Source organism: Palaemon carinicauda, chromosome 30 (genome assembly GCF_036898095.1).
Source record: "Palaemon carinicauda isolate YSFRI2023 chromosome 30, ASM3689809v2, whole genome shotgun sequence".
Classification (NCBI taxonomy): domain Eukaryota; kingdom Metazoa; phylum Arthropoda; class Malacostraca; order Decapoda; family Palaemonidae; genus Palaemon; species Palaemon carinicauda.
In genome coordinates this window covers 74,612,458-74,634,799 of record NC_090754.1, presented here as the reverse complement: position 1 = coordinate 74,634,799, position 22,342 = coordinate 74,612,458, and the positions used below count along the sequence as shown (strand labels likewise).

The 22,342-nt window shown below is 43.0% G+C and overlaps 1 protein-coding gene and 1 long non-coding RNA gene across 2 annotated transcripts in view; one reads left to right on the top strand and one right to left on the bottom strand.

Moving 5' to 3' along the window:
* LOC137623287 (beta-alanyl-bioamine nonribosomal peptide synthetase ebony-like) overlaps positions 1-22,342 on the top strand; it is a 98,530-nt gene that overhangs the window by 75,100 nt on the left and 1,088 nt on the right. Inside the window, 1 exon segment of the mRNA XM_068354065.1 lies at positions 22,172-22,276. Within this exon segment, the coding sequence (XP_068210166.1) occupies positions 22,172-22,276 (105 nt within the window).
* LOC137623288 (uncharacterized) overlaps positions 16,203-22,342 on the bottom strand; it is a 77,221-nt gene continuing 71,081 nt past the window's right edge. Inside the window, exons 3-4 of the long non-coding RNA XR_011040588.1 lie at positions 21,678-22,327; positions 16,203-16,299 (exon numbers count right to left, since the gene is read on the bottom strand). This is a non-coding gene — a long non-coding RNA (uncharacterized lncRNA). The remainder of the gene's footprint in view (positions 16,300-21,677; positions 22,328-22,342) is intronic.

The window sequence follows — 22,342 nt, the reverse complement described above, 5'->3', positions numbered from 1 at the left end:
TGTCTAAAAAAAGAAGTTTAAGAGGGAGAGTCTATGATGGGTCTCAAACCTGCCATCAGTTTCTCTAACAGTAATCTGAGGAAGCCTGGAAAGTTGTCTAAGACTTCCTCCACTGCTTCTTTGCTTAGCAGCTTGGAGACTTCCTCTGACAAGAGTAGGTCTTTTGCCAATCCTTTTGAATAGTATGGTTTGATCAGATTCATGGCCAGAGGAGGGGGTTGTCTAGGAAGGGGATCTAGTACCGTGAACGAAGGACTTCTATCATCAAAGGGTCAGCCCCTAAGTCCTGCCACCTTTGCCAAGAGCATTGTAAGTATATCCAAACTGGTGGTAAGCTGGGGGGACATGCCCTCCTTAGCATGAACATCAACCACCTCGCCCTTTTCGACCGGAGGGATATCCTCTCCTACGAAAGGTGGGTCTAGAATTCTGCCTCCCAGGTTGTTGTGCATCCATAGGAGGGATTATTAATCTCTGTTGGGGAGGCTGGCCTAAAAGACGAGTTCGTAGGTTGTTTCTAAGGAGTGGACAATCTTGGTGCTGCTGATCTGCTTACCATAGGACTTTGACCAAGCCGCTCTACCTTTTCAACCGCCTTAGCCACATCCGAGGACAGAAAAAGGGAAGGAGGCTTGACTAGGTCAGAGTTTCTAAGGATCAAAGTGTCTAGAGGGAACGGCTGTATAGAGCATCTGGCTAGGACAGCGTTGGGCCTCTTAACACAATTTCCCCGAAGGAAGACATTCCAATGAAGGAGGTACTCAATGGCTTTAGCACCAGATCTTGAAAGCTTCTTGAACGATTCCTGCAGCACATGCTCATTTTTGAGGTCTTGTGATAATGCAAAATGAGAGTGCTCTAGAACAGTGGTCTATCCACGAGCAAGGTTGTATAGCTGACATAGCTGCTACCTCCATGTTTGCCAGTTCCTGCCCTGAAATTGTGGCGGGTAGATTCGGTAATGTTTCGGCAGGTACCAGTGGGACTAGGTTAGCCTCGTCAGCATCAGTGGGAAGTGGACTTTGAAAGGTGCCAGAGTGAACATAAAAAGTCTAAGGTGTGACAGAAGTAGTGGAGGAAGCTTCAAAATTCTACTTGCCTTCAGTGAGTTTTCTTCTGCGGAGCTTTGAGTATTCAGAAACTCGAGTGTTTCCTTTGTCTGATTAGAGAGATCCACATCAAACTTGAGTCTGAGACTTAAAAGCTGCGGAAAGGTAGCGTCAATAGTGCACTATCTGTTAGCGGTCTGTGCCAAGGGAGGCTCATCCAAACCCCTCAAATGGCAGATGACACATAATTGTGTAGTTACAGTACACAAAAAGTCGTACCAGTATTATCATGGTTATTATTATTGTATGTATTATAAGGACAGTGAGACGAGCTATCACCAACAACTGACGGTTTATTCAAACAGGTGCGAGAATATATTACAAGGTGAGGACGAAAATGTAGCATGCGTGCTGGCGCCAATCTGGCTAGAACCAACCACCACAAAAAGTGTGTTTCTTCACATGTACAAATACTCGAAATACAAGTTAATGAAATACTGCAATGTAATGAGAAATACATGAAATTGTAGCTCTGAGGGAGCGGAACAAATATATACAATTAGCCACAGTGTGGTGAAAGGAGAATTCAAATGAAATGGAAAATTCTATGAGAATGCTGAACGACTGAGAGAGCGATGACCTTACAAGTACTCCCCCCTCAAGACATCAGGCGGCGTAGAAGGCGAGGCCGTTGGGCGTGATGGGCGGGTTGAATACGCCATTGTGGTCAGTCGACGAGTCAGCGAAGAGGTGAGAAGTTGACATGTCGGATAAGCTCATCCTACTGCCTTACAAACGCACCAAGGTGTGGGATAACCAAAGGCCGAAGCTCACGCCTAAGGTAACGGAGTAAAAGAAGGTAGCACGGCCGTAGTGAATCCGTTAATGGCAAAAAAAAAAAAAACCGCTGATGCTACTGTCACTCCGGGGTTACCAGTTATAAGGACAGTGAGACCAACAACTGACAGTTTATTTAAACAGGTGTGAGAATATATTACAAGGTGCAGATGGAAATGTAGCATGTGCGCTGGCGCCAATCTGGCTATAACCAACCACCACAAAAAGTGTTTTTATGAATAGAACTTACCTGGCAGTTATATATATATAGCTGAGTCTCCGACTGCGCCAGAATTTAATCGAAAATCGCGGCAACCGCCTTGTGGTGGTTGTGTAGTTAGATAGTTAACAACCCTTACAGGGTGGTACTTGGAATCATTCCCGTTTTCTGTTCCTCAGATTATCTCTGCCGGCCGGATCGACAACATCGTTGGTCCGCCTTTCAGAGTTTTTTCGGATCGCTTTCCCTTCATCGCCTTTTTGGACTTTGTTTTTGGTGAAGTACACTGTGTTGGGATTTGGAAATCGTGTTGTTTTTTTTTTTTTGTCTTTTTTCCTTTATTATCATGAGTGAGAAAATTCATTATAGTGTTTGTGCGAATAATATTTGCAAAGTGAGGTTGCCGAAAGTTTCGGTTGACCCTCACACTATCTGTATGGGTTGCAGGGGGTTTGAATATGCTTTAGCTGATAAGTGCAAGGAATGCGAGGTTTTAAGTGATGGTAATTGGTTAGCTATGAAGCGCTATTTGCGCAAACTTGAGATTGATAGAGTTAGAAGAGCTAAATCAAAGTCAAAGTCTGCTAGTGAGCCTAGCTTAGATTTATCTATTGACCCTTTGCTTGTAACCCCTTTGGAAGGTATTCCTTCCCCAAATGTAGCGACTCCTGCCCCTTCTACAGGATCTGTGCCTATGGATGACCCTGGGTATGCTAAATTAGCTGCTGAATTGGAGGCCATTAAAGCACAGTTGGAGGCCTTTAAAGGTAAGGGGGTAGGTGAAATTAGTGCTTGTGAAAGTGCAGTGGAGGTGGCGACTGATCGAATCTGTCATACCCCTAGGTCTAGACCTCTACCAAGCTCCCAGGACCAAGGGAGAAGGTACGTCGAAAGCCGAAAGGGGGTGAGAGGTGCTAATCCTCGGTCAGTCGTCGCCTCAGACAGTCCTTTGCGATCTCCCAGGCTGCTCTTACCGCCGTAGGAAAGGCGTGTCGGATACGTTTGTGTCTTCGCCTGATCGTTCTCCCAGACGTAATTGGCGTTACGAATCAAGACCAATGAAGAGAGGGTGGAACCGGGACGTGCAGTCTCGCTCTCCCTCTCCCGGTTCGAGTAGCCGAGACCCTGATCTTTCGGAAGACGATTTCGATGTTGTTCCTGTTAAAAGGGCGAAACAGAGTCCTTAGCCCAGTTAATCCTGCTAGACTCCCTACTTCTTCTGCCAGTGCTCCCAGTCAAGCCGTACAACAACTGCCGTCTTCAGCACCGCGAGAGCCAGCGGAGGTTGCTAAAGCTTTCATGGTGGTTATGCAGGAACAACTTTCATCGTTAGTTAAAGCTTTCAGCCACCCTTCTCAGTCCGTCAGACGTAAGGACGTCTCTTTGCCTGTTAAGAGATCTTCTTCTAAGAGAGATTTTAGTATCTCACCCAAGAAACCTCTGCGCACTTCGTCGGCCGTACGACAACACACACCCTCTTCATCGGCACGCTGCCAGGAATTTCCTTCCCCCCTCTCCCGGCACCAGGACGATACTGCCTCTCGTTCTCGGCGCCGTGATGATTCCGTTTCTCTTTCGAAACGCCAGGACGTTACTGCCTCGTTTCTTAGGAAACAGGATGAATGCAGTCTGCATTTTCAAGGCGAAGGCAACCTGCATCTTCAGGACGCTTCCGTTTCTCGTCATCGTGACGATACCGCTTCTCGTCATCGTGACGATACCGCTTCTCGCCGACTGGATGTTAGCGGCGCTCGGCGCCAGGATTCAAACAGCTCTCGCTGCCAGACTGCTGGCAGCCCAACTCTTCGGGATGTTATCCTTGAGCAGGACCTCGAAGATATTTCGGAAGGGGAAGAAAAACCTGCCGACTCTTCTAGTGATTACAAGGTTCTTTCTCGCTCTCTTTTGGAACTTTATGGGGAGGAATTTCAACCTTCAGCCCCTCGTTCTCCTCAGTCTCAATTTACCAGGAAGAAAGCTACTAAGTCTTCGGCCTTCATCAAAATGAAACTTTCAATTTCGGCCAGGAAAGCTCTCGCTAAAGTGGATGATTGGATGAAGGAACGGAGACAAGCTGTCAAGACCCTTTTCTTTTCCACCGTCTCGGCTCGCTTCCAAGGCCGGTATGTGGTAGGAGACAGGAGAACCTTTGGGGTTAGGAGTGCCTGCCTCCTCCGAAGGTGACTTCTCGGCTCTTGTGGACTCGGCAAGAAGGCATGCTTTAAAGTCTGCCAAGGTTATGTGGTCCATGTCGGAGCTTGATCACCTCGTCAAGGGAATTTTCAGGGTTTTCGAGGTTTTCAGCTTCCTGGACTGGTCTCTCGGGACTCTGGCCAGGAAGTCTGAACTCCTGGAGGACACGAAGGACCTGACGAGTATCATGTCCTGCATGGACAAAGCTCTAAGGGATGGAGCTAATGAATTGACTTCCCTTTTCTCAGCAGGGGTCTTAAAGAAGAGGGCCCTTTTGTGCTCCTTCACCTTTAGTTCTGTGACTGTTGCCCAGAAGTCGGAGCTACTTTACGCCCCTTTTTCACGTCATCTTTTTCCTGAAGCTCTGGTCAGAGATATCTCCCTTTCTCTGGCTCAGAAGGCTACTCAGGACCTTTTGTCTCGGTCGGCTAGAAAGACCTTACCTGTTGCTCCTGCTCCTCTGAAGAAGGAGGAGAAGAAGTTTCAACAGCCCTTTCGGGGCAGGATCTCCTCGAGAGCGGATTTTAGGGGGAGAAGACAAGAGTCTGGGCCAAGGACCAGCAGGGGTGCGTTTAGGCCCCGGTCCAAAAAATGAGATGGAGGTCCTCCAGACACCAGTAGGGGCAAGACTGTCTCGTTTTTGGCAGTCTTGGAAAAGGAGAGGGGTGGACACCTGGTCCCTCTCAGTCGTCAAGGAAGGTTACAAGATCCCCTTTTTGAAGAAACCACCTCTCTCAGACTCTCCCCTAGCCTTAGTGGCTCAGTACACAGACGCGGGGAAACGATAGGCTCTTCTGGAGCTAGTCGACCAGATGTTGGTCAAGGGAGCAATAGAGCCGGTTCATTACTCGCCCTCATCGAATCCATGAAGTGCTCACCAGGTGCCTCAAGTTCGAGATCACGCTCAACAAGGACCAATTTGTGGTAATTGCCCTCCTCCATGAACTTCTGTGGTTACAAGCTCTCAGGAGACGGTATCTCAGCTAGTCAGTAGAAAGTCTGTGCATCAAGGATTTCCGAACCCTGTGCTAACCTGACAGACCTCGGATCATTTATGGGATTGGTTAACAAGTTAGCGGAGTTTATGCCTGACATCACCATTAAAGCTTAACCTCTACGCTCCCTGATGATTCCCAAGAGAACATTTATCTAGACCTATGACCATGCTGAAGAATTTCAACATGTCAAGTTATCCCTCACCAGTCCACCAGGTCTCGCCAATTTCGACACAGACCTACCCGTTGTTCTTCAGACAGAAGGCATGAAGATGCCTCAACAGCATTGGATATGCTTTCCTGCAGGACCTTGGTAATAGACACCCGTGTCTAGTTCAGTGTCGTTTTCAGTTTCTCACCTATGCAGAGACATGCTACCCCACGATCGAGCTGGAGATGCTATCTGTTGTCTGAGCAATGTCAAAGTGTAAGCTATATCTAGCTTGCCTACAGTACTTTACTCTAATGACAGATTATTGGCCCCTCATACCTATTCTGAACAGTTATATGCTGGATGCCATCAAAAACCCCCATTTCTAGCATCTCAAGGAGAAGATCTCACTCTTTCCACAGCTGTGTGGCATGCTGGTAAGTTGCTTTGTGTCCCAGATGCGTTGTCTTGATCCCCAGTCAACAACCCTCAGGATGACTAAATCTCATGTGCTTCTTGATTAGGAGTAGATATGCCCATGCATTTTAAACTGCATGAGTAAAGGAGTCAAAAATTTAATATCTGTAAACTATTCACTTTTTCAGATCTATCAAATTGACAAGGCTATCTTAAGGTATTCCCATGGAAAGCCAAATCTTTTGTTATAAATACATCATCAGCCTCATCTCCTACACCTATTGATGCAAAGGTCCTCGATTAGATAACACCAGTCATCTCTATCTTGAGCTTTGAATTCAATACTTCTCCATTCATCATCTTCTACTTTGCGCTTCATAATTCTCGGCCATGTAGGCCCGGGTCTTCCAATTCTTCTAGTGCCTTGTGGAGCACAGCTGAACGTTTGGTGAACTAATCTCTCTTGAGGGAGTACGAAAAGCGTGCCCAAACCATCTCCATCTACCCCGCATCATTATCTTGTCCACATATGGCACTTGAGTACTCTCTTATAGTCTCATTTGTAATCTTATCCTGCCATTTAACTCCCAATATCCTTCTGAGGGTTTTGTTCTCAAATCTATTGGAGATTGTTTCATTGTCATACCATGACTCTTGTCCATAGAGTAACACCAATCTCACTAAACTGATATATAGTCTGATTTTTATATGTAATTTCAGGTGATTTGATTTCCAATTTTTTTTTAACCTAGCCCTTGTCTCATCTGCTTTTTTCAGTCTTTTACTAAACTCTAATTCTAAAGACCCTGTATTGGAGATCATACAGTAGTTCCTAAATACTTAAATGATTCTACCTCATTAATCCTTTCTCCTTCCATCTTACATTACATAGTCCGTGCTCATCATCTCTCTTTCTTCTATCTATCTTTAGCCCAACCTAGTGTGATATTTCATGCATTCTGGTAAGCAAGCATTGCAAATCCTGTGGTGTTCTACTAACCATGACAGCATCATCAGCATACTCTAGGTCTGCTAAATTCCTATCACCAATCCAGTCCAATCCTTCTGTACTATCTCTGACTGTTCTACGTATTACAAAATCCATGAGGAGGATAAACAACATAGGTGACAACACATTCCCTTGGAGTACTCCACTTTTCACTGGAAACTCTCTTGATAAGTCTCCATTAACATTAACTTTGAATTTGCTATGCTCATGAACAATCAAATTTACATATTCAAGAGGAATTCAATAATAATGCAGGACTCTCCGCAAAATTGGCCGGTGCACACTATCAAAGGCTTTTTCTTCTATATTCTACGCATTGCTGTACATCATATCTCCAAATGAAAATTTGGTCAGTGCAACTTCTACCTTTTCTAAGTCCTGCTTGTTAATCTCTCGGCTTTTCATCAATCTTTCTCTCCGGTCTCTTTAGAATAATCATACTATAATTTTCATAACTGACCTAAGTGTTATGCCTCTGTAATTATTGCATGCAATGGTCAGGTCTCCTTTTTTTTCCTATTTTCACCAAGACTCCTAACTTCTGTTCATCAGCTTTTGCCTCATGCCACATTCTACAAAATAATCTTTTTAAGTAGTCTGGGAGTCCCTTCATTTTTGTCCAGTATCATCTCGGCAGTTATTCCACCGTATCTCGGGGCTTTCCATCTCTTTAGTTTTTTTTTAGGATAGCTTTGACTTCAAACACACTGAATTCATTCATGGGCACATCAAAGCCTTCATCGGCTTCAGGAATATCAATCCAAAGATTCCTTTCATATGTCCTATTCATAACCTCACTAAAATGTGTTCCATCCAACGTAGTTTTCGTCATCTTCTGTTGCTATAACAGAACCATCTCTCTTTTTGATAGGCATATGCTGCTGCTTATTTGCGCCAGATGAGATATCAATAATTCTATGAACAATTCTTGCACCATAGCCACTTCCTGAATTCTTAGCTTTGTCAGCCTCATCTGCTTTACTGTCTAAATATTCTCTCCAGACATTCCTGGCTTAATATTTTTTCTTGTTAACCATAAGAAATTGCAACTTTCACAGTGGTTTACTGTCCATTCTCTTGGCAAAATGGAATGCATCCCATTGTCTATAGGAGATTATTTTTATGCATATAAACAGGTCCACAAACTGTTGTTGGAACATTAATAAATGACCCCTGCAAAACACTACACATCTGGTGATATATGATGATGCCCAATAAAGATTATGAATTTATGGGATAAACTAAAATGCTCGAGTAGGCTTATAAGGTATGCATTTTACTTTGTGAATAAACCTCAGTTTGCTTCAACTGTTAGGACACTAATTGGCAATGTCAAGAGTAAACCTAGAAGAATCCTAATATACAGTATACCGTAATTTCTTGTGGTTGAGATTCTAATTATCTCTTAGCTGGGGCTTCGGTGGGATTAGTTTCAAGGATTATTCACTAGGTAAAAAGTTCAATCTGTGATCATGGCTTAGCGCAAAAGCTATGTCTATCCCCCTATATGGGTCGGTTATGGTAGGAAGGTCTAAAGGGGCCGATACGGCCCCCCTATATGGGTCAGTTATGGTAGGAAGGTCTAATGGGGCCGATACGACGACCTGCTATTTCTCAGTAGCCATTACCTGTTTCTTCCTAGTCCTCCTTGTATGGCTAGAGGTCTTTGTAAATTGATCATATATGTTTTGTCACTCAAATATTTTCCTGATGAACAGGATCTATCTTCTACCTCAGCCTCTTATGAGTTCTTTAAACCAGATGTGATTGTTGTGTTTATCTGCTGATGGCACCAGCCACCCATTGAGATACTATCGCGAGAGTTAGGTCTTTTGACTGGCCAGATGGTACTACACTGGATCCTTCTCTCTGGCTACGGTTCATTTTCCCTTTGCCTACACATATCCACACTGAATAGTCTGGCCTATTCTTTACATATTCTCCTCTGTCCTCAAACACCTCACAACAGATTACCAAACAATTCTTCTTAGCTCAAGGAGTTACTGCACTAATTTTTCAGTGGCCACTTGCCTCTTGGTATAGCTAGAAGAGACTCTTTAGCTATGGTAAGCAGCTCTTCTAAGAGAAGGACACTCCAAACTCAAACCATTATTCTCTAGTCTTGATAGTGCCATAGCCTCTGTACCATGGTCTTTGTGTCTTGGGTTAGAGTTCTCTTGCTTGAGAGTACACTCGAGGGCACACTTCTATCTTATTTCTCTTCGTCTTGTTTTGTTAAAGTTTTTATAGTTTATATAGGAGATATTTATTTTAATGTTGTTACTCTTCTTAAAATATTTTATTTTCCTTTCCTCATTGGGCTATTTTCCCTATTGGAGACTCTGGGCTTACAGCATTCTGCTTTTCCAAGTAGGTTTGTAGCTTAGCTAATAATAATATTGATAAGCTTTGAACTGGACTGAACAATTAGTTCATTTGAAGGCGGTAAAATCACAAGAGGATCTGTAATTGCTTGATCACAATTCAATACGAGATCCTTTCAACTGTACACATTCTTTCATGTCAAGGTTATTTGTTTGTTCCTTCACATGCAAGTAAATAGTTGACAAGACTTGAAATATGTAGGATTTGCTTTATCATGAAATTAAGGCAAACCCATAGCTGATAGGAAGGTTATTTTCAAAGCTATGCATTACCAAATCACTCTTTGGTAATGAAATTGACTCCAGTTGGCAGCAAATACTTTTTTTTAGCTGATTAGAAAAGCAGTACTAATGTATTTCATGCTATATAGGAGGAATATTTAAAAAATAGTTTTCATTTATAACCAATATAATTTACACAATCATTCAAGTGCTCTGTGCATTTTCTGATGAAACCCCCAAGTCTAGTAAGTTTCTCTTACTCCAGCAATAATAGTCTTGGGGCTAATAATTTGGTTTTTGCTGATTATATCCATCAGTAAAAAAACAGCAGTCTGAAATTCTAGATATCAGCTCTCAAGGGACAGTCTTTTGAAATATAGCAGTTTTTTTTTCGTTGTTAGCCATTGTTTACCCAGTGGTGATACTGTTTACATCATAAACTTGACATGTGGATATTTGCTAGGTTTGTTTCTTTATATTGTACGTTGAGAATTATTAATTTTTTCTCTCCCATCTAATTTCAATCTCATTTGTGAGAAATAATGATCTAGTATATACTATTCCACTTGATTATTTCCCTTTAAACACATATGTGGTATAGACTAAATAGGATGAATATTAAAAATAAATTACAACTGCAATCAATTTTTATTAAAATAACAGAAAAAACAATTTGCTGGAGAAAATTAATTAAGAAAAGTTTCTTGTCAAGCTAAATACTAGTAGTGATTCTATGTAGGCTACTGATGAATTGAATGCCATCGTTCATCACGGCTGACCTATTGTTAGAATGTAATGTAATATTTCATTTTGTTTTTTCGAACCAGGAGATTTAATTTAATATTTTTAGTGTATCATGACTATCTAGGGGAAAATGACCTCTGTAATTTGCTCTGGACATTTGTCAATCAACTTTTTTTGCTGCAACTTGGAGGGACACTTTCTCATCCTAGAAGAGCAACATTATTGAACTGATGCTTAAAAAAAAAAAAACCTAGATTTAGAACTTTCTTGCATCTTGAGGAGGAGGAAGGCTGCCACATTAGGAGTAGTACACGTTTCTGCATCTCGGGTTGCATCTTGAGGAGGAGGAAGGCTGCCACATTAGGAGTAGTACACGTTTCTGCATCTCGGGGAGTAGAAGACACCCTCATCTGAAGCTCGGGGAGTAGAAGACACCCTCATCTGAAGTTAAGAGAAAAGATTGCCGCAGCTCAAGGAGGAGGAGAAGAAGAAGGAGAAGGTGGACCCCACATCTCGAGGATCTGTAAGAAGGCTGTTGCATCTCTAGGAACTTTTGAAGACTACCGTATCATGAGAAGGAGCTGTAAAAGGCTGTGACACCTTGAAACAGAAGAGAAGTTTGCCGCATTTTGAGAATGAGGACGACTAGCAGAAGTTGCCATAATATTTAGGAGGAGCTGTAGGCTACCACACCTCAAACTGTAGAAGGCTTATGCATCTTGAGGAGAAGCTGTAGAAGACTGCCGCAGCTTGAAGAGGAGGCTGCTGCATGTAGAGGAGGAGAAGACTGCATCTTGAGGAGGAGCTGTAGAAGCCTGCCACATCTCGAGGAGGAGCCTGCCACATCTCGAGGAGGAGCTGTAGAACCCTGCTGCATTACAAGGAACAAGAGGAGAAGAAGATTGCTGCATATCAAGGAGAAGTAGTAGTAGAAAGCTAGCTCACATCTAGGGGGAGCTGTAGAAGGCCGTTGTGCTTCGAGGAGGAGCTGTAGAAGTCTGCCGCATCCCGAGGAGGAGTTGTTAAAGGAAGTCTCATTTTGAGGAGGAGAAGATTGCTGCATCTCGAGTAGAAGGCTACTGCATCTTCAGGTGCCGAGAAGGTTACTGCATCGCGAGGAGGAGCTGTAAAATAATGTTGTATGTTGAGGAGGAGAAGGTTGCAGAATCTCGAGGAAATGTGGAAGGTTGGCGCATCATCACAAGAAGGCTGCCGCAAATTGAGGAGTTGCTGTAGAAGGCTGCCGCATACTGAGGAGTTGCTGTAGAAGGCTGCCGCATATTGAGGAGTTGCTGTAGAAGGCTGCCGCATATTGAGGAGTTGCTGTAGAAGGCTGCCGCATATTGAGGAGTTGCTGTAGAAGGCTGCCGCATATTGAGGAGTTGCTGTAGAAGGCTGCCGCATATTGAGGAGTTGCTGTAGAAGGCTGCCGCATATTGAGGAATTGCTGTAGAAGGCTGCCGCATATTGAGGAGTTGCTGTAGAAGGCTGCCGCATATTGAGGAATTGCTGTAGAAGGCTGCCGCATATTGAGGAGTTGCTGTAGAAGGCTGCCGCATATTGAGGAGTTGCTGTAGAAGGCTGCCGCATATTGAGGAGTTGCTGTAGAAGGCTGCCGCATATTGAGGAGTTGCTGTAGAAGGCTGCCGCATATTGAGGAGTTGCTGTAGAAGGCTGCCGCATATTGAGGAGTAGCTGTAGAAGGCTGCCGCATATTGAGGAGTTGCTGTAGAAGGCTGCCGCATATTGAGGAGTTGCTGTAGAAGGCTGCCGCATATTGAAGAGTTGCTGTAGAAGGGTGCCGCACCTCGAGAAACTGTAGAAGGCTGCCGCACCTCGAGAAACTGTAGAAGGCTGCCGCACCTCGAGAAACTGTAGAAGGCTGCCGCACCTCGAGAAACTGTAGAAGGCTGCAGTAACTCAAAGAACAGTAGAGAACTGTCATCTGACAAAGAGCAGCTGTAGAGGCTACTGCCACATCACGAGGAGGAGAAGGTAGCTGCATCTCGAGTAAAAAGAAGGCTGCCACATCTCAAGTAACTGTAGAAGGCTGCTATATCTCAAGGTGGTGCAGTAGAGGGCTGCTGCCACATCTCGAAGAAGAGATGCTACATCAAGACAAACTGTAGAAGGTTTCCACATCATAAAGAGAAGCTGTAGAGGACTGCCACATATCGGAGAGGAGCTGTAGAGGACTGCTGTACATTGAGGAGGAGCTGAGGAGGAGCTGTAGAAAGATGCCACATCTCAAGTAATGCGTAGAAAGTTGATGCGTCATGAGAAGGAGCTGTAGAAGGCTGCCACATCACGAGGAGGAGCTGTAGAGGACTGCCACATCTCGAAGAGGAGCTGCTGGAGTAGGGTGACAGATCTCGAGGAGGAGCTGTAGAAGAAGGGCACATTAGCAGGAGAAGGAGCAGAATGCTAGTTTACATCAAGGCGAAGCTATTGAAGGATGGCTCACATCTATGGGGGGAACTGTTGAAAGCTGTCACGCTTTGAGGAGCTGCTGTAGAATATTGCCACATCTCCAGGAGGAGCTGTAAAATGAAGTTGCATTTTGAGGAACCGTGGAAGGCTGCACCATCTAGAGTAACCATGGAAGGCTTGCACCATCTCGAGGAACCGTACAAGGCTGCACTATCTCGAGGAACAGCAGAAGGCTGCACCATCTCGAGGAACAGCAGAAGGCTGCACCATCTCGAGGAACAGCAGAAGGCTGCACCATCTCGAGGAACAGCAGAAGGCTGCACCATCTCGAGGAACAGCAGAAGGCTGCACCATCTCGAGGAACCGTATAAGGTTACACCATCTCGAGGAACTGTACAAGGCTGCACCATCTCGAGGAACCGTACAAGGCTGCACCATCTCGAGGAACCGTACAAGGCTGCACCATCTCGAGGAACCGTACAAGGCTACACCATCTCGAGGAACCGTACAAGGCTGCACCATCTCGAGGAACAGTAGAAGGCTGCACCATCTCGAGGCACCGTGGAAGACTGCCGCACATTGAGGAGTAATTTAGAAGTCTGCTGCATCTCGAGGAGGAAAAGGCTGCGGCATCTCGAGCAACCGTGGAAGGCAGCGGCATCTCGAGCTACCGTGGAAGGCTGCGGCATCTCGAGCAACCGTGGAAGGCTGCGGCATCTCGAACAACCGTGGAAGGCTGCGGCATCTCGAGCAACCGTGGAAGGCTGCGGCATCTCGAGCAACCGTGGAAGGCTGCGGCATCTCGAGCAACTACAGCTCTCGAGTAACCACACAAGGCTGCACCATCTCGAGGAACCGCACAAGGCTGCAACATCTCGAGGAACTGCACAAGGCTGCAACATCTCGAGGAGGAGCTGTAGACGACTGTCACATCTCGAGGAGGAGTTGCAAAAGGGTGCCACATTTCGACGAGGAGCTGCAGAAGGTGGCCATCTCGAGGAGGTGCTGCAGAAGATGGCCACAACACAAGTAACCGTAGAAATATGCCACATCTCGACAAACCGTATAAAGTTGACGAATTACAAGAAGGAGCTGTAGAAGGCTGGTGCACATTGAGGAGCTGCTGTAGAAAAGCTGCCCCATCTTGAGGAACTGTAGAAGGCTGCCACATCAGCAGGAGAAAGTTGGTGTACAATGAGGCGAAGCTATTGGAGGCGGGCTCACATCTAGGGGGAGCTGTAGAATGCTGCCGTGCATCTCGAGGAGCAGCTGTAAAAGGAAGTTGCTTCATCTCGAGTAGGAGGAGGCTGCTGGGAGTTCAGGTGATTGATGGTTACTGCATCACGAGGAGGAGCTGTAAAAGGATATTGCATCTCATGGAGGAGTTGTAGAAGGCTGCCACATCTAGAGGAGGAGAAGGTTGCTGCATCTCAAGGAACTGTAGAAGACAAGGAGCAGCTGTAGAGAGAGGGCTGCCACATCTCAAGGAAGTGCTGTAGAAGGCCGCTGCACGTTGAGGAGCTGCTGTAGAAGGGTGCCACATTTCGAGGAGCTGCTGTAGGTGGTGGCCACATCTCGAGGAGGAGCTGTAGAAGGTGGCCACATCTCGAGGAGGAGCTGTAGAAGGTGGCCACATCTCGAGGAGGAGCTGTAGAAGGTGGCCACATCTCGAGGAGGAGCTGTAGAAGGTGGCCACATCTCGAGGAGGAGCTGTAGAAGGTAGCCACATGGCCACATCTCGAGGAGGAGCTGTAGAAGGTAGCCACATGGCCACATCTCGAGGAGGAGCTGTAGAAGGTGGCCACATCTCGAGGAGGAGCTGTAGAAGGTAGCCACATCAGCAGGAGCAGTGGTAGAACGCTTGTGCACATCAAGGCGAAAATATTGAAGATTGGCTCACATCTAGGGGGAGCTGTAGAAAGCTGCCGCATCTCGAGAAAAGGTGGAAGGCTGCCGCAGCACGAGAAGGAGCTGTGTAAGGCTACCACACATTTAGGAGAAGTTTTAGAATGCTGCCGCACATGGAGGAGGTGTTGTAGAAGGTTGTCACATCTCGAAGAGAAGGTTGCTGCATCTCAAGGAACTGTAGAAGTCTGCCATATCACAAGGAGCAGCTGCAGAGAAGGGGCTGCCACATTTCGAGGAGGTGCTGTAGAAGGCTGCTGCCACGTCTTGAAGAGGAGTAGTTGAAGGCTGCTGAATATCAAGGAAATGTAGAAGGCTGCCACATCTTTAGGAGGAGCTGTAGAGGACTGCCACATCTCAAGTAAAAGAAGGCTGCCACATCTCTAGAAACTGTGGAAGGCTGTAGTATCTCGAGGAACTGTAGAAGCTACAGCATTTCATGGATCTGTAGAAGGCAGCCACATCTCAAGGTGGAACTGTAGAAGGCAGCTACATTTCGAGGAGCAGCAGTAGAATTTGACGCTGCTGCACATTGAGGAAGAGCTGTAGAAGGCTGCTGCACATTGAGGAAGAGCTGTAGAAGGTTGCTGCACATTGAGGAAGAGCTGTAGAAGGTTGCTGCACCTCGAGGAGGAGAAAAAGAATGCTGCATCATCTTGAGGAGGAGGAGGAGGAGGAGGCTACGGCTACTACTACTACATCTCAAGGAGGAGTCTGCCACATGTCGAGGAGGTGGTTACTGTTATATGTGAAGGAGGAGGAAACAGTAGAGGAGATGATGGGTACAACCATATAAGCAGAGATGATGATGCTATATGTAGATGATGGTTACTCGGGGAGGATGAAGGCAGCCACTATCTCTAGGAGGAAAAGGAGCCTGCTACCTCTTCCAAAGCTGGGAGCAAGAGGCTGCCCAATCTAAACCAGGCTACTTCCGCATCTTGGTGATAAAGGCTTTTATATTTCGAGGAGCAGCAAGTAGGAGACTGTCATATTCTAAACATGACGAGACTCCTGCATCTTGACGAGATCTCGTGGAGCAAGTAGTTACTGCTACATTTAGAATTTGGTGCCTTGTCTCAAGGAGGAAGTTTAGGAGACTGTCACATGAGAAGGCTGCATCTTCTGCAACGTCTTGGGGAGGAGGAGCCTTCTGCCATGCCTCTAGGAATAGGAACAACTGCTGCTATGCTACAAGTATAGAAGTTGGAGGAGGCTTCTACATTCCGAGGGGGAGGAAATTTGTTTTATCCTGAGAAGTAATGATGGGAAGAATTTACATTAGAAATGCTAATACTTGTTGAATATTGCATCGTTAAGTAACGACAGTACTTCAGTTTATCACCAAACCTGGTATAAAAGTTTTTCATTGCCATTGCATACAGTAAATTGTCTATTCATTGCATGAAATTTTTTTTAAGGAATTGTCAATGAAATACACTTTTTAAGCAATAACTCATGTCACAAAAGCCAGGCACTGGGTAGTTTAAATAAACAATGGAAATTGATAGATTTTTTTTTCTCCAATTATATAATAATTACTGTATAGTTCATTTTGAGGTACTAAGGTTACTTAATTAGCATTGTTTTTGTACTACATCTATGTTTTGACTTAAACTCATCCTGTACAATATTGCAACTTCTTACTTCAAACTTTGTACTTGAATGTTGAATGACCCCTCTACTTTCTGGCTCCAGTGCTGAGCAGTCTCATCTCCAATCCAATCCAATGCAGTATGGGTACTAAAAATAATACAAAACTTATAAAAAAGCTAAAGATGACCAGTACATGATATACAATTATCTATTTGAAATACTTAAATAAAGCAGGGTAATTTATATGAAGGAGATAAGAAGATACTACATCCAAGCAAAGCAGAATTAACTAAATACAATAGAGAGAATGTCTATAAAAAAACAAGTACAAATAAAAATGGCTAATAAGTAAAACGTGTCTAGTTATCAAAATCTTGAAGCAATAACTCCCTAACCAACTATTTTGTTTCAGCACAATAGAAGAATTTAAAATTAATTGTACCACACAATTAACTTTACACAAGGTATATAAATTAACAGAAAACTGGTATGAAAACAGTTCTAATAAATCATTAAGATTTTTAGTATATGCCTGATGCCAAACAAAATATTAATAACTGGATTGCATATAATTGCATCATGATTATATGCAGCAAAATATATTTATCGTTGACTACCCATTTGATGACATCACCTAAAATGAAAGAATAATCTCTTACTATCCAAACTGAAGCAGCTGGAAAATTTTGGTTTTGTGGCTGGTGTAAAAGGCTAGTACACATATGGAAATAAGGCCCTCAGTTACATCCTGGTTAAGTTTAAGTTTGACAAACAGACACTGTTTGTTGTATACTAAAGATACCTGAATGACTGATGTTGATAATAACAACTTAGACACTTTACCCCTTGAAAAAATATGGATAAAAAAAATGGCCTGTCAAGAGGCATGTTTAAACAACATAAGTAGTAACTAAAAGGGTAACAAGAAGCTATAGTAAAATGCTTCATTAGCATTAACTGAACTAATATTAATTAATTTACAGTTTTGTAAGTATTATTCAGCATCCAGTTAGGAAACGGCTTTTAACTTAGAACCATAACTCGTTTCACAAACTTTACAACAGCTTTCAATAAATATAACACTACACTATTTATTAGCCGTCAAATACATGTCTGTTCCAGCTTGGATTTGGATGTTCAACCATTTTTAACCTTCAACTTCATAATGTAACTTTGGGGATTCCAAGTGTAGGACTCTATTTCATAAATCCAGTATCATTCAAAATCTACTTCACACAAATCCTTACCCTTAACTTTTGGGATGAAAATTTCAGTTTTGTGAGGTTTTCAATGTCCACATTAACTATAGGAATATTGTACTTTAATCTTGTACAGCATTTCCTCAAACTTTTTCTTTGTACTTAGATAAGTGTCTACTCGCTTCTATATAATACAACAACAAAATGTATCAAATTCCAGAGTAATATGAGCTCCACAATGTTTTGGTTTCCTCCAATCATGATTATGTACCAGCAGTGACATGACTCAATTTGGGAGTAGCATTTAAACATCATGGTCAACAACATACTGTATTCTCAAAAACAAAATTTCTCTAGCAAGAAATTGTTATAAAGTCCAGAAAATTTTGCTTCCAGTCCAGCAAGAGTTAGCGATAACATGACCCTGCACACCTTCAATTTAAGATTACTGCATGCAAGTTCTCTAAATTTTATTGTCAGGAAAATGACAAGGCTCTTATATCTTTCCATGGCAGGCATCTCTTATTTTAACTGAGAAGAGATATTAACTTGATACATGTATTCAAAAATTTTAAATCCAAGGAGTTCCTTGTCCCAAATGTTAGTATTTCTGCTCTTCCACTAAGGCTGTTAAATTGAATCAAGTTATTCAAAACTGCATTGATTAACTTCCCGTCTTAACATCAATATTTCTGGAATTTGACTTTAAAACTATAAACTAGATTCAGGCTCGACAATTTTTCCTAGCTAAAATTTTAAAAATTTCCTTTGAAAACCTTATACATAAATTGTCCTCAGCCCTCTTACCACTAGAACCAATTGTGCCATAGATCTATTCTGTACTTCCCTGTATACAGTACAAACTTTTTGCCTTGTACACTGGTAGAGATAGTAAGGGATATTTCATCATCCCATCTCTTCTCAATTCTGTTCTCCATGTAAGAACTTTTCTGCTTGTTTATCCTGTACCTTGCTTCTTCAGTATAGAAATCAATAGTTTTGCTGGCCAAAGTATGGAATAAAAGACTACTAAAATGGTTGCAGATTGACTAGATATGTCGTGTGGGACAAGGCTTGGTATAGGACATGGGAGCTGACCTACTGCGATGTTTCTTGAACCTGCTTTTCAATCTTATAGACTGTAGATTAAAAAATTTCTTTTAAGGAAGGGCCAAAAACCTTTCCTCCATTTTCTGGAAGTGACATGGTGATTGCCTCTGCATTGGTATTGGCAGTGGGTTGTGAACGAGACCTAGGCATAAGAGCCATTTCACATCGGTTTCCTTACCTCAACTTCACTAGATCACAAACCTTACCAAGAACTTGGCCCTAATTAAGTTCTACAAGACCTTGTAGAAGAACTTACCCAACTAGCTTTGCTACAACCAAAGTGGCTATCTGGAATCCCCCTATAGCCCCACTTGCAAGGACTCCAAGTTCAATGAGTGTCTGGCATCACTAAATATCACAGCCCGAAAGTGATCTGGGACCATAGGGAAATAGGTCTCTCCAATTGATTGGTCTCAACCTAAACATCATAGTACTTCGAAGTGATGACTTGATAAAACCCTGTTTCAGTAAACCTTTAAGCTCATGAAGTTCGCTCCCAAAAAGGGGCTACTCTTTTGGACAGGGTAAAATCACAGTTAAGCTGAAACTCATTTACTTAGCCGCTAATTTTGTCATTTAGGTAAAAAAGGAAGTTACTGGCCAGCCACTGTCATTCCAACTACTGAAGCCTCAAGCAAACTGTAATTGAGAAAGAAACCTTCATTGTCTTATACTGCTTCTTCTAAGGTATTAAGAGCAGCCTTGATAGCATCAAAACAACGACCTCTGGGTTAGATGGGGACATACCCTAATAGATAGACTTACATCTCCACATTACTGTTCAGGAAATGCCTTCAGGTTTTCAAACTCATTGTCAACTAATGGAAAATCCATATTTTATGCCTAAAACATTACAAATGCTAGAATTATTACTTGCTAAGCTACTACCCTAATTGGAAAAGCAGGATGCTATAAACCCAGGGGCTCCAACAGGGAAAATAGCCCAGTGAGGAAAGGGAAAAAGGAAAATAAAATGTTTTAAGAACAGTAACATCAAAATATATATCTCCAATGTAAACAAAATAAACAGGAAGAGAAATAAGACAGAATAGTGTGCTCGAGTGTACCCTCATCACTGGATTGCCAATAGTTAACTACTAAATTCCCCAACTCAATGTCCATAGCAGAAGCTCTTTTGCCACATTCCCAACTACTGCCGAGTCTTCAATCCTTGGAACAGAAAGACAAAACTCCTACTGGACCCTTCCTTGGAAGCTGGGACCCATAGGTCCAGCAACAACCGAATCCTTAGAACCGGAAAGAATAACCCGCTACTGCAACCTTCCCGGAGTTTTCTTGGATGTGAGTAACCCAAAGGCCCAGCAACAGCCGAATCCACAAGGCCTAAAGAACGAACACACAAAGAAGCCTCCTTTGGATGCTAGTAAAGTCTACTAACAGCCACATCCCTAAGTTGGAGCATGAAGGAAACAGAAGACAGGTTAACAGTACCTGGGCAGGCCCTATCTGAGTGGGCTAACCATCTTAATATCTTAATCATAGAGAGCTGATACTATTCTAGCTATCAGCGAGGCATCCATGAAGGACGCAAGCATACCAAATCCAGACTGATTGGTCACCTGTTTAGTGGAACCCTTTCTATAAATTATGACCTGGATACAACCTAGGCAGAGAAGGTTGTCATCAAGATGTCCACAGAGGGATACTTCTTTGAACCAAAGAGATCTTCTTAAGATCCAGTATTAAGGCCTCCTCTGTCGGTCTAGGTAATCCACACATCCTAAAGTCAACAACATGGATAGGGGGTATGGTCTACTAGGTCCCATCTCTGAAACCTCAATTGCTGAATTTGGGATGTCATGACCAAATAGATCAAGAGATCCTAGCTGGGTAAAAATTCAGGAGGCCACACTAAAGAAATTCCTTTCTCCCACATAGAAAAGAGGAAAACTGCCCTTGCTCACAGGTGTACCGACTCAGGATCTGAATTATGATAGAAGATAATCCACAAAACAAATTAAAACATTTTCAGGGCCCTGTCCCAATAAGCCAAACAGCACCCAACAACGTTATCAAAACATTTTATCAAATCCAACAGTGATGCATCCTGGTTAATGAAATCCATGGGTAATGTGCATGTGATTGGGTCACCGAATCTTATCCGCTAAAATACTCGCCCATTCAGCTAATGCACTAGTGCAATGTACCCCTTGCCGGAACAGAGGGGCAACAAGATAATGTTTATTGCGAGCAAAGCAACCCACAGCTGAGCAAAGACCAGTAAGTGAATGATCAGTATTGGTTCGTTGAACACTCAAAACTACTACAATTAAGTATGGGTGACGTCAGACACAGATAGGAAGGTTACTGATTTTCTATGTGAGCAGCAGGCCAGATGATCCAACAATCTACACACTCACCCTCATTGTAAGGAGAAAGCACAAAACACAAATACCCACTTATCCAAGATATTTACTTCAAAGACAGGCAACAGGTCCATCCTAGACCCAACCTCTAATAACCTCATGGGTTACCAAGTCAAAGGTCAAGACGACCACAACCACCCCTCCTTAATATAGGAAGATTCACATGTATGAGTGTATCTTAACACATCTCTCCCTCCAATACCCATATCTGATTAATAAACTGTAGAAGGCCAACTGCTGACTGACCTGTCAGTCTCCAACTCGTACTAATATACTCATTTGACGGGAAATCTTCCCCCACTAAAATATTAAGTATTCCAACAAGATGATGTATGTGGGAATATGGTTTGAACTACAGTGATGCAGCTGAATAAGCTGACTAATTTCCCCTAAATACTAAACTTACCAAGATTATACAATAATGAACATTCGGTTGAGATTCACAAACATTGGAGCCAGAAACTGACTACAGTACAATTATAGTAATATTTACCCTCAACTGGCTACACAGCCTATAAATGTGGTTATGCTAGCCTAAACAAAGTGTAAATACTCTAATAAAATCTTCCTTTCTATTCATAATGATGTAATAATTAGAACTTCTTGCCAATGAATGAAGTTACCAAAATGGCACCGGCAATCAATATCTCTCTTTACATTACCAAGAGAAATTGCCTAGGACAGTAAAGTTACCTACAAAATAATAAGCATCACTACAAAAAACATTCTGAGAGCAGAAACAAACAATTACTTGAATGGCTGCACTTACCAAACATGCTTACAACAATAAGAAATGAAGGAAGAAAAATACCCGACTACGGGTACTTACGTTGATAATGTTCTTGGAAGTGATGATCACACAAGATGCAATTTATCTCCTTCGACGTCACATCATCGAGTGGTGGTAATGGGTTTGTTGTGATGTAGGTACGATGGTGAGGACTAAAGCGATGGTTCCTTTCTGAAACACTGTGCATGATGTCACTCATAGCAGACTACTTTCAGCTACTTAGTTGCTGTGGCAAGTTCAAGTGAGCCTGAACTTGCGTGGTTTCTTCACCAACACACTGAGTCCATGCATTGCATTTATAGCAGGAAATATATTATTTTAGTATTTGTTGTATTGGATTCCCTATTCTAGCCTTTTAAAAGGAAAGTCACTGAAGACCATGCATCACTTTAACCTTAAAAAAAAAAAGATGAAATAACCATAACCATTGTTATAATTTATAACTGAGCATTGGGAATTTTAAAATGCTATTTATAAAATGTTACTTCCGCTTCATTATGCCAACATCTTTACCTAAAATCTCTTTACTGCAGGATAATGTAAGACTTGTACTTCACCTAGAGAAGGAGCTTGTAAGAGTATCTCAAACAAGACAGTACCATGGTGTGTTTACTGTCAACTCGAATCCTCTCAATCAGGTAAAGTACTGTACACGCTCAAGTTCCCTCTGGTCATTACTACTATTGATTCTGCAAAAGAAAAGA